Consider the following 19,369-nt stretch of genomic DNA (forward strand, 5'->3'; position numbering starts at 1 on the left):
TGATCCCGGGAGAGTACTTTAGTCCTTCTCTTCTTTGTTTCCCCATCTGTAAAATGGGACTTCCCTATTTCACAGGAATTTTGTGAGGATAAAATATTGTGATGGTCCTGGTATGGGGGGGAGTTAAGTACTTTAGCTAAATCATTTTTGGTTTCCTAAACCACTTTCTAAAATGTATTTTACTGCCAAAAGGGACTAATAGATCATGTAGGATTTTAGTCTGATCCCCTACATTTCAGAGACCATAAAATGTCATGCTGTTATCCCTTTCTTGAGTAATCTGTGTTTATCTAACCTATATCCTCCAGAAACTCTTGCAGTCTGGATTGGAAGACCCCAAGAGATAGGGGATCCATCACTTCCCTTGGGAGTTTGTTCCAAGGGTGAATCATCCTCTCTGTTAAAAACCGTGCCTTGCTTGTAATTTGCAATGGGACTTACCCTCCTAAATTGCTGTGATGCTTTTGAAAAGACTTTCTCTGCCACAGTGCCTCAACTGTAATGTGAATAAGAGCACTTTCCTCTCTCACAGGGTGCTGTCAGGATGCATACATTAAAGATTGGGAGGGTTGCAGACTCTACCCGATTTGAACATTTCAGCCATAAAACATCACATAGTGAGGAACCTGTTAATTCTGGGTTACTTCACACTTCTTTTTTCAGACTTGATTATGATGATGATTATCGTTGTTGTTATTATGATTATGGTTACTGTTATTATTAAGGTGCTAGTAGTGATGGCAGCACCAGTAAGTCACAGTGATGAGCCAGGACCCCATAGTGTTAGGTGCTGTACAGACACAGGGGGGAAAGCTGCTCCCAGACCGGAAGAGTTCACAATCTGAGCTCCTGGGTGCATTTTTGCACAGAAAGAGTCAGCGTTTACCACTGTGCAACAGCGCACTAACAGCTGGCAGCATCTTCATTGTTAATGCCATAATTTAAATCCCAGGTTGCGAGTACTTCCTGCCCGCCAGAATGTACAGTCTGTGCACTATTTTACTGGGACTGTTTTTTGGTGCCCACTGATTAGATGATCTATTAGGTTTTGGTGCGAGAATAGTCGGTACCAATGATGAGCAGCTGACCTCCTCCTGAGATGGCTGGGGAAAGGATGGAGTTGTTGCTGAGGCACTGATTTGAGACTCAAGAGAGCTGGTTTCAGTTGCCAGATCTATCAGAGAACCCCTTTGAGAACTTGGTTAAGGCAGTTAAGCTCTCTGCCTAGGTTTCCCCCTGTATGTAAAACAGAGATCCTAATATTTCTCTACCACTCCTAGATTGTGAGGACACATATTTGGAAGCACTCAGATGTGTTTGTGACGGGGTGATATAAGTAGATAGATACTCAGATAGCTTTACCAGTAATGAAGTTAGGGACTTGCAAAAGATGATTTTAATTAAATTTGGGTGTTTCATTCACAGAGGCTCCTTAAAAAGTTCCAGACAAAATTCTTGCAATATGTTTTAAAAGTCTCTTTTTCCTCCCCGGTTAAAATCTAAAATAAACAGAACCTGGAAAGATTAAAATGACATGTGTATTATACTTTCTACCAGTAGGTTGCGCTACCTTGTTATTTCCCCCAGATCTGCCTGGACAGCGTTACTTTAGTCACATGCGTTATTAAAATGTCATACAAAGCATTGGCAATACGAAATTTCTAACTAATCGCACCAAAACAGAAGGTGCTTTATAGGTTGTGACTATCCCAGACTTGCAACTAGTCATTTAAATCTCCCATGCACACTCATAAATAGGTATCTTCATTTAAATCATTTAACAACACGATTTTAACTCACTTTTTTAAAAATCGGTATTTCTACTACACGTTATTTGAAAAATAAGATAGTCTATGAGGAGAAAAGAATTCCCAAGATGTTAACAGAATAACCACACCCCCATTCTATGATCCAAGGTTGATGTATTAGTATTAAGATTTGAATAAAGATTTGGTTTGCAGGGGATAGGAAACACCAGTTTGACACCAGTTATCAAGCTGGGGGTCGGGACCCCTAAGAAGGTTGCGTGGTTATTTCAGGGGGGGTCGTAAGCTGTCAGCCTCCACCCCAAAACTCACTTTGCCTTTATAATGGTGTTAAATATATTAAAAAGTGTTTTTAAAGTTTAAGGCGGGTCGCACTCGGAGGTTTGCTGCGTAAAAGGGGTCACCAGTACAGTAGTTTGAGAACCACTGCCGCAAAATATGTATTTCTTGGCAATGTAACAGTTCTCCTAAGGCAGCTGTTTCCAGTCTCAGTGCGCCTAATTCCAAGGCATCAAGGAAAGGAGGAGTTTTTGCCCAGTTTTGCTATGTGGCTCTGTCATTCTGAGCGCTGCAGGACTCAGTAATACACCGCTGTGTCTGCCAGTGCCAGCTTCAGGTCTGTAAAAGCAGCAAAGAATCCTGTGGCACCTTATAGACTAACAGACGTTTTGGAGCATGAGCTTTCGTGGGTGAATACCCACTTCCTCAGATGCATCTGAGGAAGTGGGTATTCACCCACGAAAGCTCATGCTCCAAAACGTCTGTTAGTCTATAAGGTGCCACAGGATTCTTTGCTGCTTTTACAGATCCAGACTAACACGGCTACCCTCTGATACTTGACAGCTTCAGGTCTGTGATCCTCAGAAGTGTGGAGCTGTCATCAGCCTGGAACGAAAACCTCTTCCGGGCGAAACCTGCAGCATCACTGGCTCTTTCAGCTCGTCTCTGGAGAATGCACTGCAGGTCATGGTTACTGTACTGAAGTACCAGAAGAGAGAGACTGAGCCAAATAGGAGAGGAGAGAAGTTATTTTAATTCTATATTTGGCAGTATTGGGGTTTCGGCCGAAATACTTTTGTCCAGATCGGGTGTACAGAGATCAAGAGGGAGGTTGATAAATTGGCGAGTGTTCAGAGAAGATCTGTGAGAATGATTACAAATTAGAAAACATGTTTATAGTGATAGACTCAAGAGACTCAAGCTATTTACAAAGAGGTGGTGAAGGGCTGACTTGATTAGAGTCTATTACAAACATACGTTTAATAATAGGCCCTACAACCTAGCAGGCGAAGATCTAACAGGCACCAATGGCTGGAAGTTGAAGTTACACAAATTTGGACCAGAAATAAGGTGCTAATTTTTGTCAGTGAGGATAATAAACAATTTACCAAAGGGGTTGTGGTGGATTCTTCATCCCTGGCAATTTTAAAACCCAAACAGGAAGTTTTTCTAAAACAGCTGCTCTCGGAATTCTGTTGGGCCTGTATTACACAGGAGATCAGACAAGATGATTACACTGGTCCCTTCAGGCCGTGGAATCTAGACATCTAACATTTCACCCCAAAATGGAAGCTTGTTGTCTTCTGGTTTAATCGTGATTTGACTCCTGTAGAGTTGGAACTGTAAATATAACCTCACTCTATCTATCAACAAATGTTACAATTTTGAATCACAATTTTAATCACATGTAACAAATTGGTATTTTTACAATTTATTTTTACAAAATGCCCCCAGAATATGCTGCTGGAAGATGTCTAACAGGCTTCCTCATTTAAGTTCCTGCCTTTTGTACTTTTTTAGTGTAAATTGTTCAATAAGCATTTTACATGGGGGTGTGTGCATGTAAGGAATAACTTGACACCCTCACAAACACCCTGAAATGAGTCCTTTTAACAAGGTAACATGTCTTCTGAGGGACTCTCCTTCCAGCTTCAATAACCGCAGCTGCTACAAGGAAAGGAGGGTTTTTGCACAGCTCTGCTAGGTGGCCCTGTCACTGTGCTCTCTGCAGGGCGCAATAATACCCCGCTGTGTCTGCCAGCTCCAGGGGTTCGATGGTTTAAACAATGGAGTTGTCGTCAGTCAGAGAAGAAAACCTCTTCCCGGCGAACTCTGCAGTATCACTGAGTTTGCTGTAGGACTTCGCTCCTCTCTGGAGGATGTACTGCGGGGCTCGGTTCGGCTACTGACGGTACCAGTAGAGACAGATGCCACCAGAATAGTCCGTATTGTAAGAGCATGTGAGTGTCACAGCGTCTCCTTCTCCTCCAGACACTGCGGATTCGCTGGGCTCGACCGAATCGCCCAGCCCAGCCCCTGCAAGAAGAGAACCGCATGTAAGGACATCTTTCCAAGCACACTTGGCCCGTGCGGATAGCTCTAGGTGCACGGCTGGAGATCAGAAGGAACCTACGTATCCCAGCTCCTAACTAATGAAGATTAGGTGTAGGGGTCAGTAGAGTTAAGGAGGAGGACAGTGTTTGGGTTTAGTGTAAAGGTAAAAAGTAACGTTTACCGCTAGGATTAGGATCGAGGTTTCAGGTAAGGATTAGGGACAGAGTAAAGATTAGGGCTCTGTAAAGAATTAGCCTCAGGGTTCCATTGTAGTTGGAGCCCTAACTTCCTCCAAATACTTCGAAAATCCCAGGGCATCATTTACCCAGGAGGTTAAATATCCAAATAATAAGAACACCACACGTCTCCATGATGTATCCCACAGCTACCAAGTCTGCACTCTCAGATGTTGCTGCGAAGAGGGAAATATGCAACTAAACTTCACGTCTCTGCAGGTAGAGACAGCTAAGAAAAGTTCAAGAGAACCCGGTCTGGACAAAGAGGGAGGGGGTTGGGTGCACGCTGCGTTCAGATTAGTGTGTAGATGACGTTGTGCTGAGTTTGCAGGAGGAAGAATAGGCTTGTGAGTAAGGCTTGTCTCTGGGTGCAGGGAGAGCTGACTTCAGTTCCCACCTCTCCCTCTGCTCCCTTGTGACTTTGATCAAGGCAATGAGCCATGCTCTTTCCTGGGTTTCTCTATCTATAAAAATAATGTTTCTCTGCTCCAAATGTGGATAGTGAAGATAAATATGTTGAGGCCCTCCGAAATTCTTGCTGTGTTCTTTTAAGGAAATTGATATATTTATCAGGAACTAGATTGGAGCTTTTCAAAATAAAAGTTTAATAGCATATTTTTTAAAATTCTCAGTCCAAGTTCTTGAAATAATTGTTAATGTCTTTCTTCTATGGCCTTTGCAGCGATCATGTTTAAAACCTCAAAATATAAAGAACATACAAGTGTTTTAAAGGACAGGGTGTATTTACATTTTACACCAGCAGGTGACGCTGCTTTATCATTACTTTACCATAACCTGCACAGAACGCACTGCTGTGCCTATGTATAATCGTGCATAGTTAAAAAGAACTAACAGTTTCATAAAACATCAGCCATAAATGTAATTTTATCTTCAGTTTGAACAGCGACATGTCTCTAGGGGAGTCCCAAACCGTAGCTATTCCCATCAACACGCACCTACATCTGCGTATTTTAACAGTATATTTTGCCCATATTTTAAGTCTTTTTCTGCCACAAATGAGTATTTAATAGTGTTATTTATCTATATCTTCTAATACCCATTGTTTTATTCCTACTGTACCACAAGTGGATATTCTTTCTTTCTTTCTTTCTTTCTTTCTTTCTTTCTTTCTTTCTTTCTTTCTTTCTTTCCACAAGTTGCCATAAATTGGTAATTTATAATATTTTAAGCTGTATAAACTGATGTGATATTTTACTCATTTTTAGTACAAATGTTGTTTGTTTATTTTAACTCATCAAGCCTGTATATGACCCTTTGGAAGCTGATTTAAACTGATGACTTTTACAGCCTAATAGCTTTCTTTGACAGAATAACAAGCCCTATGGATGGGGGAACGCGTAGATGTGGTATATCTTGACTAAATTCAAAATTCAAAATGATCTGGAAGAACTGGAGAAATGGTCTGAAGTAAATAGGATGAAATTCAATTAAAACAAATGCAAATTACTCCACTTAGGAAGGAACATTCAGTTGCACACAAACAAAATGAAAAATGACTGCCTAGGAAGGAGTACTGCAGAACATGATCTGGGAGTCATAGTGCATCACAAGCTAAACATGAGACAACAGTGTAACACAGTTCCAAAAAGAAAAAAAGAAAAACAAAGCAAACATCATTCTGGGATGTATTAGCAGGAGTGTTGTAAGCAAGACACCAGAAGTAATTATTCTGTTCTACTGGAAGGCCTCAGCTGGAGTATTGTCTCCAGAGTCTGGACACCACATTTCGAGAATGATGTGGAGAAATTGAAGAAAGTCCAGAGAAGAACAACAAAAATTACTGAAGGTCTAGAAAAGATGATTTATGAGGCAAGATTGAAAAAATGGGTTTCTTTAGTCTGGAGAAGAGAAGTCTGAGAGGGGACATAATAACAGTTTTCAAGTAGAAGAAATGATGTTATAAGGAGGAAGGTGAAAAATTGTTCCCATTAACCTCTGAGGCTAAGTCAAGAAGCAAGGAGATTAAATTCCAGCAAGACTATAGTTTAGGTTGAACATTAGGGAAAAACTCCCTGTCAGGGTCGTTAAGCACTGGAATAAATTGCCTAGGGAGGTTATGGAATCTCCCTCATTGGAGGTTTTTAAAGCAGGTTGGACAAAGAAACAACTGTGAGGAATTGTCCAAGAGATAATACTTAGTCCTGCCATGAGTGCAGGGAACTGGACTAGAAGTCAGTGACCATTCTGATTCTCCTGTGGTGTCATTTTAATGGAGCTGCTTAAACAACTTAACGAAGCTAATGTCTGTGTTTTTAAATGAGTGCTCAGTCTCCTCAGGAGAGCTGCTGGGCAGATTTAATGTCTGCAACTTCCAGCGATGTTGGGAAGACAGGATTTTTGTACAACTCTGCTGTGAAGCTCTGTCACTGTGCCCTTGTCAGGATGCAGTAATACACCGCTGTGTTTGTCAGCTCCAGGGCTGTGATGTTCAGAACTGCGGAGCTGTCATCAGCCTGGGAAGAAAACCTCTCCTGGGTGAAATCCAAAGTACGAGTGAAACCTCGAGAGAACGCACTGTAGGGCTTGATTCGGATATTGACAGCACCAGTTCAATTACACTGAAGCGGTACAGTTGGTATGGTAAGAACAGTGGAGGGTCACAGACTCTCCTTTTATTCCATACACGCTGGGTTCCTTGGGCAGGACTGAGTCACCCAGCACAGCACCTGCAACAAGACCATCACATTGCAGGACATCCTCTCAGCTGGGCTTGACCCATGGACGCAGCTCACGCATAGGGGTTTCAAAAGACTCTAAGCCATGGTCTACACTAAGAGTTTAGGTCGAATTTAGCAGCGTTAGATTGATTTAACCCTGCACCCATCCACACGATGAAGCCATTTTTGTCGACTTAAAGGGCTCTTAAAATCGATTGCTGTACTCCTCCCTGACAAGGGGATTAACGTTGAAATCAACCCTGCTGGGTCGAATTTGGGGTAGTGTGGACACAATTCAATGGTATTGGCCCCCCAGGAGCTATCCCAGAGTGCTCCATTGGGACCGCTCTGGACAGCATTCTCAACTCAGATGCACTGGCCAGGTAGACAGGAAAAGCCCCGTGAACTTTTTAATTTCATTTCCTGTTTGGCCACCGTGGTGAGCTGATCAGCACAGGTGACCACGCAGAGCTGATCAGCACAGGTGACCATGGAGTCCCAGAATCGCAAAAGAGCTCCAGCATGGACCAAATGGGAGGTACTGGATCTGATCGCTGTATGGGGAGACGAATCCGTGCTCCCCAAACTCTATTCCAAAAGATGAAATGCCCAAATATTTGACAAAATCTCCAAGGGCATGAAGGACAGATCCTATAACAGGGACCCGCAGCAGTGCCACATGAAACTTAAGGAGCTGAGACAAGCCTACCAAAGAACCAGAGTGGCAAACGGCCGCTCTGGGTCACAGCCCCAGACATGCCTCTTCTATGATGCCGTTCTAGGGGGTTCCCCTACAACTACCCGAGTCCTGTATGTGCACTCCATCAATAGATTCTCAAGCAGATTTTGGGGATGAGGAAGATGAGGAGGAGGAGGTTGAAGATAGCACACAGCAAGCAAGCAGAGAAACCATTTTCCCCATCAGCCAGGAACTGCTTTTCACCCTGGATCTAGTACCCTCCCAACTCACCAAAGGCTGGCACCCAGATCTAGAAGGCAGAGAAGGCACCTCTGGTTAGTATACCTTTGTAAATATTGTACATAGTTTAAAAGCAAGCATGTTTCATGATTAATTTTCCCTGAAGATTTGGGATACACTCGCAGCCAGAACAGCAACTGGAAAAGTCTGTTAATGTGTATGGGGATGGAGCGTAAAACCTCCAGAGACATCTCAATGAAGCTCTCCTGGATGTACTCCCAGAGCCTTTGCAAAAGGTTTCTGGGGAGGGCAGCCTTATTCCATCCTCCATTACCATGCCAGACCAGTAGCACATAGTCTGGAATCATTGCATAACAAAGCATGGCAGCTTATGGCCCCAGTGTTTGCTGGCAATTAAGCAACATCCGTTCTTTATCTCTCTGTGTTATCCTCAGGAGAGTGATATCGTTCATGGTCACCTAGTTGAAATCGGGGAATTTTATTAAGGGAACATTCAGAGGTGGCCATTCCTGCTGGGCTGCTTGCCTGTGGCTGAACAGAAATCATCCCCGCTGTGCACCACAAGGTGGGGGGAGAGGTGAAACGATCATCCCATAGAATAGGGTGTGGTGGAAGGGTTTAGTTGGGTTTGTGCTGCACATTTACCTGAAAACCACAACTCCTCCTTTTAAATGGCCAACCCAACCGGTGCTTGGTATGGGACATGAGGGCACTGCTGTTTGAAACCCTTCCCACATGTTATGAAGGTTAAAGAAGCCAAAAAACTGTGGTTTACAATGTCTGCCTGCAAGCCAAATTCTGTTGCCCCCTGGCCCTGCGTCTATGATCTCTCACACCAATCCAGCAGGCCCTTAATATAAGAGGCAAAATGTGACCTTAAAAGAAAGCACATGTGCTATGTAATGTTAACAGCTTGGTTCACTGTGAAAGAGTCGACCCATTGTTCTCTAAAATGTGTCTTTTTAAATACTACTCGTTTCAATGCTCCCCGTATCATCTCCATCCCAGAGGCTAGCAAAGATTAGAAGGTGAAAAAAATGCACCTGTGATTAAATGTTCTCTGAGCTCACTGATATTCTCCGGTGTATCGCTGAGGTGCAGGACGGGCAGCAGGAGCACAGACCGCTGCTGCAGCCCCTGTGTAATTAACCGCCCTCCTCCCCAAGTTCCATAGCCTCCTCACCCAGACGCCCAATAACACGATGGGGTGGGGGCCTTCAAGCACCCAACCGCTACACCCCAGAGGACTGCACAAGCAACAGAAGACTGACATTCAGTAAATACGTTTTGAAGTGCAGAGTGGACTTGTCCTTCCCTCCTCCCCTCCTCCACCACCCCTCCCAGGCTACCTTGGCAGTTATCCCCCCCCCCCCCCATTTGTGTGATGAAGTAATAAAGAATGGATGAATAAGAAACAACACTGACTTTATTGTCTCTGCAAGCAGAGATCAAAGGGGGGAGGGGAGGGCGGTTGGCTTACAGGGAAGTAGAGTGAACCACCATTATTCACTTGCTCAGCCTATAGCTGGACTGCTCCTTACTACTGTCCAGGCTTCCTGAGCCATGGGAGCAAGGGACAGGCTGGGGTAGGTGCCACCGTGCGGTGCTGCTGACTGGGAGAGCAGCCTGAGGCAGAAGCCTCCAGCTGCCATGATATTCCAGGCAGGATTGAACCTCCATGAGACAAAACTTAAAGAGAGAATGACCTGAAGTCATCTCCACTTTATGTCCAGGTTCCCCTGACTGACCTCACTGAGACCGGCTAGGAGCACCCATGTCTGCCCAGGCGCCCCCAGCCGACCTCACCACGGCTGGCCAGGAGGAGCAGCAGATGGTACAATGCGGCTGCTAACCGTCTTTGCTACCTTGCAAAGGCAAGGAGCTGCTGCTGTGTAGCACTGCAGTACTGGGTCTGTCAGCAGCACCCAGGAGACGTACAGTGACAGTGAGCTGAGTGGGCTCCTTGCTTGCCGTGGTATGTTTTCTTCTGCACTGGTAACCCAGGAAAAAAGGCGAGAAATGATTGCTTGCCGTTGCTTTCATGGAGGGAGGGAGGGGGAGGCCTGACCACATGTACCCAGAACCACCCGCAACAACGTTTTTACCCCATTAGGCATTGGGAGCGCAAGCCAGAATTCCAATGGGTGGCAGAGACTGCGGGAACTGTGGGATAGCTTCCACAGTGCAATGCTCTGAAAGTCAATGTTAGCCACGGTACTGTGCATGCACTCAGCTGACTTAATGGTCTTAAAGGTCTTAAGTGGGGACACACACAATCGACTTTATTAAATCGATGTCTAAAAAATCGACTTATATTAAAATCGATCTAATTTTGTAGTGTAGACATACAAAGATTTAGGTGCTCAACAGGAATTGAACTAGAGTGAGAGTTATATGTGTGATCAATATCAGGGTTTGGTTTAGGGTTACTGTTTGGTCTAGGGTTACCGATAGGGATAGTGTTGAATGAAATGTAAGAGCCTTAAACTCTCTCAAACTTCTGAGAAAATCACCACCCAATTACCTAGATGAGTCAACACCGAAAGGGTGAGAGGAAAACATGTCTCCATGGCTTGTTCTAGAGCCAAAGTGACCCAGTCTGACCTTCTCCGCCTCTGCTGCGAAGAGGAAAATTTCACTTCACTGAAGGACTGTCACAAACTAGCAGAGAAGGAAGAGTTTGAGCAACTGGTTCCTGACCCGAGTCACACGCTGTGGTTCAGGGGCTGGGCTGCAGCTCGTGGGAGCTCGTGAGGCCCGTGAGGCTCTTGGGAGCGATGGGGTTAATATAGGGTCAGGATTCATGGTCTCAGTCCCAGTCCCAGCTCCACCCCAGTGACCTCGGGCAAATCAGCCAAATGTTTGTGCTTCTCTACCCATCTGTAAATAGGAGATAATAAAATGGCATTTTTACCTCTCCTGCTTTTAATGATGGAGCTAAGATATGATTGCTAGAGGAACACATATATTCACATAAATGTATTAGCCATAATTACTAAAAATTTCAAATAGAATTTTTTACATTCCTAAATCCATTGACCTCCATTTTAAATCCCAGTTGTCCTCATGGATGGCAGATTTATTCCATGCCACTTCGCACCTCTCGGGAGCATGCACTGCCAGGTGTGGTTCAGACACCGACGGTGCCAGTAAAGACAGAAGTCAGTATAGCTGGTATTGCACGAGCATATGAGTGTCACAGTGTCTCCTTCTTCTCCTAGCATCTGGCATCCTTGGACTGGACTGAGTCAGCCAAACCAGCACCTGCCAAAAGACATTCAAATCCCAGAATTCATTTCAACTGCCCTTGACTCACTGAACCGGTTCTAAATGAACTGAGGTCTGAGACGCAGGATTTCAAACACACGTAAGCCATTTAAGCACCTAATTGAGTAAATGTCAAGTTCAGGGCTAAGGTTAGGGTTGGAGTGCAGTTCGGGGTGATGGCTGAGGATTAGGAGGTAGGTTTTTTGTTAGGGTTAGGATCAATGGGAGTTGGGCTCCTAAATTTCTCAGAAAAAATTGAACATTCAGCCTTTTTACCTAGCTGCTTAAACAGCCAAACAAAGGGCAGAAAACAGGTCTCCATGACTCTCTTCCAGAGACCAAAGATTCTGCTCCGAAGGGAAATCTAAACTTCACTTCTAAGAAGGCAACTCCAAATGCGGAGGATTTATCAGAAGCCAGCCTAGTGGGAAAATGGACAAGTTTAGGAAACTCAGAACAGACCCAGAAAACACACTGGGTTCAGGTTAGTCTGCAGCTGACCTAGCGCTGAGACTGAAAAAGTGTGGATGATGCTGTGGATAAGAATCTAGTCTTAGACACAGATAGAGCTTCAGTTCCCAGATCTGCCACAGACTACTAGTGTGAATTTGGTAAACCAGTTAATCTCTCTCTGCCTCATTTTCCCTGTTTGTGAAAGAGACATTTTACCATCTCTCTACCTCACATGTGGATTTTGAGGCTATATCTCTTAAATATATTATTGTGATGGCAAGCACAAAAAATATATATTAATCAGGAATGACTGCTTATAAGAGATAAATTTAATGGTACTTCCTTGCCTAACTCCCCAGGGTCCTCTGAAATTACCATCAAAAATTTCTAGACGAATATTTTCCCCCTTTTTTCCCGTTTACAAAAACTAAAACAAACGGAACATGGAACGATTTTGAATGATAAAATGCATTCATTTTTCTCACCAGTAGGTGTCCCTGCTCACCTATTGTATTTCCACAACCTGCAAAGCCAGCCTCGCTGTAATCGTGTTTTTTAAGTTATAGAAGTTATCTAACTAATCACACACAAATATAATTTTATTTGATATTTGAATGGAAATTAGACTCTAGCCCATTTGAAACCCATAGTTAAATCACTCTTTCCCCAACCACAAACAGGTATATTTTACTGCCCTAGTTTTCTTCCACATATGTCAATAATTTGAGGTTTTGACCTATGGGATTTCTTATAAACTGCCCCAGTATATATTGAGAAAATATTCCTATGATATTTCGTGACATAGACAACGCACTGTGTGTTCTACAAGGGTGATATTTTAATGGAGCTGTTTGCATAAGGATTTGAGGTCTTGGAGGAGAAACTGGAAACGAACATTCAGCTCTCTAACAGCGTATCAAGTCCCCCGAGGGGCGCTGATTCCCGCCTCGGTGCTTTTCACTTCTGTTTGCAGCAAGGAAAGGAGGGTTTTGTACAGCTCTGCTCCGAGGCTCTGTCACTGTGCTTTCTGCAGGGTGCAGTGATACAGCGCTGTGTCTGCCAGCTCCAGGGCTGTGATATCCAGAACTGTGGGACTCATCAGCTTGGGACTCTCAACATACATTCTTGTAGTCAGCATTAATCTCTGAAAATCGAATGCATCAGGGAGGAGAGGGTTTTTGTACGGCTGTCCTATGTGGTTCTGTCACTGTGCCAGACGCAGGGCGCAGAAATACACCGCGGTGTCTGCGAGCCCTAGGGCTGCGATGTTCAGAACTGTGGAGCTGTCAGTAGCCTGGGAAGAAAACCTCTCCTGGGCGAAATGTGCAGTGTGGCTCTGGCCTCTGGCCTGCTTCACTCCTCTGCGGAGAATGTACTGCAGGGCTTGGTTGGGAAACTGACGGTACCAGAAGAGATAGACGTAGCCGGTAGAGCTGGTATCGTAAGAACAAGTGAGGGTCACAGCGTCCCCTTCTCTTCCAGAGAGGTGGGGTTCCCTGGACTGGACCGAGTCCCCCAGCGCAGCACCTGCAACAAAACAATCCAACTCAAGGACATAATTTCACCTGAACCTGACTCACGGAGGCGGCTCCAGGTGCATTGCCGTGTGACTGGCAATTTCGAAGAACGTTAAAGCTTTAGGCGCCCGTCCGAGGGCCATTAAATTAGATTTAGGGCTGGACTAGAGGTAAGGGTTTGGCATTGCCATTCGGTTTAGGGTTAGCTTTGGAGTTTAGGGTCATGTTGAGAGTCAGGGTTCCAGATAAGGTTGAATGCTAGTGGGAATTTTAACTTCCTTAGACCTTCAGAAACCCCAGCCTGTTTACCTAGGTGATTAAATAGCCAAATGCTGAATATATAATACGTCTCCATTCTTTTTTCCCCTGCCGTGGCTCAATGGGACACTCCAGATATGGCTGCTAAGAAGAATCTAAACTTCAGGGCTCTGCAGTCAGCTACAGCTGAGGAAGGTTCATCAGCATCCGGCCCAGTGGAGCCGGGACGGGGGTTGGGAAACTCGTAACAGACACAGGAACTGCGGTGAGTTCTGCTCAGTCTGCAGCTGTCAACGTGGTGACATTGAGGTGAGAAGAATGAGCCGGTGGTGAAGACTTTGGACTGGGACTCAGGAGACCTGGCATCGGTTCCCAGGTCTGCTACAGACCCTCCCTCTCTGACCTTGGGCAAGCCAGTTAATATCTCTGTGACTCCCCTTCCCTACTGTACAAGAGCGATGGACATGTTTCTCCACCTCACTGGGGCATTGTGAGGACAGATATCTTGAAGTGGTCTGGTATCATTCCGAAGAAGAACCATACAAGTGAGTAGATTTTTAACAATGAAATCTTGAATTTTCAAAACATAAGTTCAATGAGAGTTGGATGCCTAACTCACTTAGATTCCTGCCACATTTTTACAACAATTATTTTAATATTAGTTTATCTTTTTCTACAACTGTGAGCGAGTCTCTCTCTTTCTCCCTCCCTCTCTCCTCTTTGTTAAAATACATTTTACCAAATAGTTCTCAATGATCAAACCTCTCTTTTTCCCAAATATACATAGAGATAATTGCTTTAATCTTGCACATTATTTAAAAGTAAAACAAGGAAACAATAGAACTCTAACAAACCACTCCAGCATACAAGATTTGTTTTATGTTTTAATAGTGATCTGACTTTGTGACAGTTGGGACATGTAACTTAACCCCACTATACCCATTCAAAACTGAGAATATTTTAATACAATATCCCACCCAAATTTTAAACAGATAGTGTGTGACAATTGGAATTTTTTTACATTGCCTTTTTTTTACAGCTAGACCAGTGTAAACACAGAAACAAATTCCCTGGCTATTTTCATCCTATTTATATTATCCAGGGCCGATATTATAATGCAACTATTTATAGCTCTATAAAACTGGCAGAAGTCTGTAAAATCACGACTAGAGTTGAGAAAGTAAAGAAGTGTTATCTACTTCTCACAACACATGAACTAGGGCTTCAAGAAATTAAATGAATAGGCAGCAGATTTAAAACAAAAAAGAATGAAGTATTTATTCACACAACCCCCAGTCAACCTGTGGAACTCCTTGCCCTAGGATGTTGTGAAGGCCAAGACTGTAACAGGGTTCAAAAATGAACTAAATAAGTTAATGGAGGACAGGTCCATCAATGGCAAATATCCAGACTGGGCAATGATGGCGTCCCTAGCCTCTGCTTGACAGAAGCTGGGAATGGGTGACAGGAGATGGATCACTTGATGATTCCTTGTTCTCTTCATTCCAGGGCTGGCTCCAGGTTTTCTCCCATCCCAAGCAGGAAAAAAAAGCGGACCTGCGGCACTACGGCGGCAGATCAATTGCTCTGCTCCACTCTTAGGCGGCGGGTTCTTCACTCCCTCTCATCCTCTTCAGCGGCAATTTGGGGGCAGCTCAAAAAAGAAGAGAGGGACTGAGCGACCTGCAGCCAAATTCCTGCCGAAGGCCAGTACGGGCAGCCCCAATAGCGGCAGGAGTGCTGCCCCTTTGTATTGGCTGTCCAAAGCACCTGCTTCCTTAGCTGGTGCCTAGAGCGGGCCTGGTTCATTCCCTCTGGGGCACCTGGCATTGGCCACTGTCAGAAGGCAGGATACTGGGCTAGATGGACCTTTTCTCTGACCCAGGATGGCTGTTCGCATGTTTGCATAGGAATTTGCTTTTGGGGGGAATCGGAAAGAAATACCTTGACACCATCAAAACTATTCCTAATTATGAGTTTCTTAACAGAATAACAAATCTGCCAAGGGCCCCTATTTCCAGCCTCAGTGTGTGTAGCCCAGCTACAGCAAGGCTGGAAGGGTTTTTGTACAGCTCTGCCATGTGGCTCTGTCACTGTGCTCGCTGCAGAGCGCAGAGATACACCGCGGTGTCTGCCAGCTCCAGGGCTGTGATGGTTAAAACCGTTGAGCTGTCATCAGCCTGGGAAGAAAACCTCTGCTGGGCGAAATCTGCGGTATCACTCTGGCCTCTGGCCTGCTTCACTCCTCTAAAGAGAATGTACTGAAGGGCTTGGTTGGGAAACTGACGGTACCAGAAGAGATAGACGTAGCCGGTAGAACTGGTATCATAGGAACAAGTGAGGGTCACAGCGTCCCCTTCTCTTCCAGAGAGGTGGGGTTCCCTGGACTGGACCGAGTCCCCCAGCGCAGCACCTGCAACAAAATAATCCAACTCAAGGACATCATTTCACCTTTACCTGACTCACGGAGGCGGCTCCAGGCGCATTGCGGTGTAAGGCTGGAATTTTCAGGAAACCATAGGGGATTTAGGTGCCTGAGGGCCATTAAATGAAGGTTAGGGATAGACTGAAGGAAAAGGTTTTGGCATTGTAGTTAGATTTAGGGTTAGCTGTAGGGTTTAGGGTCAGGTGGACAGTCAGGGTTCCATATAGGGTTGAATGGTAGTAGGATTTATAACTTCCAGTCTGTTTACCTAGATTACTGACTAGCCAAATGCTAAATATATAGTAAGTCTCCATGATTTTTTCCTATTGTGACTAAATGGAAGGCACCAAATACCACTGCTAAGAGGCCATTAAACTTCAGGGCTCTGCAGGCTGCTACAACTAACTGGGGAAAGTTAATCAGAAACCAGCCTAGTGGAGGCAGTAGAGCGTTTGGGAAACTCTTAACAGACACAGGAAAGTAGTGAGTTCTGCTGAGTCTGCAGCTGAAGAAGTGGTGACATTGAGGTGAGAAGAATGAACCAGTCATTAAAGCTCCAGGCTGGGATACAGGAGACCTGGCAGTGGTTTCGGTTCCCAGAACTGCTACGGCCCCCCTCTGTGACCTTGGGTGAAACAATTAATATCTCTGTAATGCCCTTTCCATAACTGTGCAAGAGAGATGGTCTTGTTTCTCTCCCTTACTGGGGAACTGTGAGGATAAATATCTTGAGGAACTCTAATATCATTCGGAATAAGACGATACAAGTAAGCAGACATTTAACAATGAAATCTGGAAATTTCAAAGAAGGAATTCAGAGAGAGGGGGAGAGATGCCTAACTCTCTTAGATTACTTTGAAATCCGCAGCCACGTTTTTGGAAAAAGTGGATATAGTGTACTAAGATTTTCAGAAAGCCTTTGATAAGATCTCTCAGCAAAGGACTCTTAAGAAAAGTAAGCTGCCATGGGATAAGAGGGAAGGTTCTCTCATGGTTCGATAACTGGTTAAAAGATAGAAAACAAAGGATAGGAATAAATGGTCAGTTTTCAGACTGGAGAGAGGTAAATAGTGGTGTGCCCCAGGGGTCTGTACTAGGACCAGTCCTACTTAACATATTCCTAAAGGATCTGGAAAAAGGGGTAACAGTGAGATGGCAAAATTTGAAGATGATACAAAACTACTCAAGATAGATAGGTCCCAGGCAGACTGCAAAGGCCTACAAAAGGATCTCTCAAAACTGGGTGACTGGGCAACAAAATGCCAGATGAAATTCAGTGTTGATAAATGCAAAGTAATGCACATTGGAAAACATAATCACAATTTTACGTATAAAATGATGGAGTCTAAATTAGTTCTTACCACTCAAGAAAGAGATCCTGGAGGCATTGTGGATAGCTCCCTGAAAACATCCTTTCAATGTGCAGCAGCAGTTGAAAAAAAAAGGAACAGAATGCTGGGAATCATTAAGAAAGGGACAGATAATAAGACATATATATCATATTGCCTCTATATAAATCCATGGTATGTCTTCATCTTGAATACTGCATGCAGATGTGATCGCCCCATCTCAAAAAAAGATATATTGGAATTGGAAGTTTCAGAAAAGGGCAACAAAAATTAATCAGAGGTATGGAACAGCTTATATAGGAGGAGAGATTAATAAGTCTGGGACTGTTAGCTTGGAAAAGAGACGACTAAGGGGGGATACGATGGAGGTCTATAAAATCATGACTGGCATTGAGAAAGTAAAGAAGGAAGTGTTATTTACTCCTTTTCATAACACAAGAACTAGGGGGTCACCAAATTAAATTATTAGGCAGCAGGTTTAAAACAAAAAAGAAGTTTGTTTTTTTTTTCCACACAAAGCACAGTTAACCTGTGGAACTCCTTGCCAGAGGATGTTGTGAAGGCCAAGACTATAACAGGGTTCAAAAAATAACTAGATAAGTTAAGGCAGAACTAGATAAGTTAAAGTCCATCAATGGCTATTAGTCAGACTGGGGAGGGGATGGTTTCCATACCCTCTGTTTGCCAGAAGCTGAGAATGAGTTACAGGGAATGGATCACTTGATGATTACCTGCTCTCTTCATTCCCTCTGGGGCATCTGGCATTGACCACTGTCTGAAGACAGGACTCTGAGCTAGATAGACCTTTGGTCTGACCCAGGATGGACATTTTCTTATGTTAGCTCAGGAATTTGCTTTTGGGGGGAATCGGAAGGAATGCCTTGACACCACCAAAACTATTCCTAATTATGAGTTTCTTAACTGAATAACAAATCTGCCAAGGGCCCCTATTTCCAGCCTCAGTGTGTGTGTGCCTAACCTCAGCTGCAGCAAGGCTGGAAGGGTTTTTGTACAGCTCTGCCATGTTGCTCTGTCACTGTGCTCGTTGCAGGGCGCAGAGATACACCGCTGTGTCTGCCAGCTCCAGGGAGGTGATGGTTAAAACCGTTGAGCTGTCAGCAGCCTGGGAAGAAAACCTCTGCTGGGCGAAATCTGCAGTATGCTGGTACCTGCTTCCCTTAGCGCCTTTCTGGAGAATGTACTGCGGGTCTCGGTTGGGATACTGGAGGAACCAGTAGAGAGAGAGGGAACCAGTATAGCTGGTAGTGTAAGAGCAGCTGAGGGTCACAGAGTCTCCTTCTATCCCGGACACTTGGGGGTCCTTGGAGTGGACTGAGTCATCCAGCGCCGCACCTGCAACACGAGATTTAAACCCAAGTGCAGCAAGTTAATGCACTTGACCCAGAGAAAGGTTTCAGGTGTGCTGCACTTCAGGCGGGCAGTTCAGAGGTGAATAAGGGGTTTAGGTGCCCAGCACCAGGTGAATTAAGGACAGTGTGAGGGGTAGAGTTCAGTGGTAAGGTAGCGGTTTAGAGCTAGTGTTTGGGTTAGGAAAAGTTTTAGAATTAGCGTGAGAGTTGGGTGCCTGGTGTCCTTAGGATGATTTCAAGACCCCCAGACTGCTTACCTAGGTGAATCAACAGCCCAATGCTGGTAATGAAACTCGCCTCCATGGTTTCTTTCATAGCGACCGAATCTGAGGTTCTCAGCTGTTGCTGCTCACAGGAAAATTGACTTCACGCCTCTGAAAGTGGCTGCAGGTGGGGAAGGTTCATCAGAAACCAGCCCAAAGGAAGAGGGAGGGGTCGGGGCTTGAAACACGTTGGATTCAGGCTGGTCTGTAGCTGATAGCGAGCTAGCGAGGAAAGGTTGGGTTTGTGGTTAGAACGCTGGTGGGAGACCTGGTTCCTGGCTGCACCGTAGATTCCCTGTGTGATCTTACAAGTCACTTAACAGCTCTGTGCCTCAGTTTCTCTGGTTGGTGATCATCATACTTCTCTAACTCATTTTGGATTTGTGAGTATAAATATCTCCAGTCACTCCAATTATATTGTAATTGAGATCACATTAGTACTCACATAGCTGTAAGAGGAATGCAGTCTGGGATTTTCAAAGAAGAAATGTAATGGGATTTTCGAGCCTAACC

At 44.5% G+C, this 19,369-nt stretch overlaps 3 gene segments (V, D, J or C); all 3 read right to left on the reverse strand.

The window, feature by feature from the left end:
- Nucleotides 1-12,878: 12,878 nt before the first annotated feature.
- On the reverse strand, nucleotides 12,879-15,349 carry LOC115642286. The segment is given in 2 exon segments: nucleotides 12,879-13,201; nucleotides 15,331-15,349. Coding segments are annotated over 2 exon segments (342 nt in total).
- A 32-nt stretch (nucleotides 15,350-15,381) lies between these two features.
- On the reverse strand, nucleotides 15,382-18,247 carry LOC115642287. The segment is given in 3 exon segments: nucleotides 15,382-15,862; nucleotides 17,236-17,275; nucleotides 18,203-18,247. Coding segments are annotated over 3 exon segments (408 nt in total).
- Nucleotides 18,226-19,196, reverse strand: LOC115642353. The segment is given in 2 exon segments: nucleotides 18,226-18,576; nucleotides 18,851-19,196. Coding segments are annotated over 2 exon segments (378 nt in total).
- Between the last annotated feature and the right edge of the window lie 173 nt (nucleotides 19,197-19,369).

Source organism: Gopherus evgoodei, unplaced genomic scaffold (assembly GCF_007399415.2).
Source record: "Gopherus evgoodei ecotype Sinaloan lineage unplaced genomic scaffold, rGopEvg1_v1.p scaffold_39_arrow_ctg1, whole genome shotgun sequence".
NCBI lineage: Eukaryota > Metazoa > Chordata > Testudines > Testudinidae > Gopherus > Gopherus evgoodei.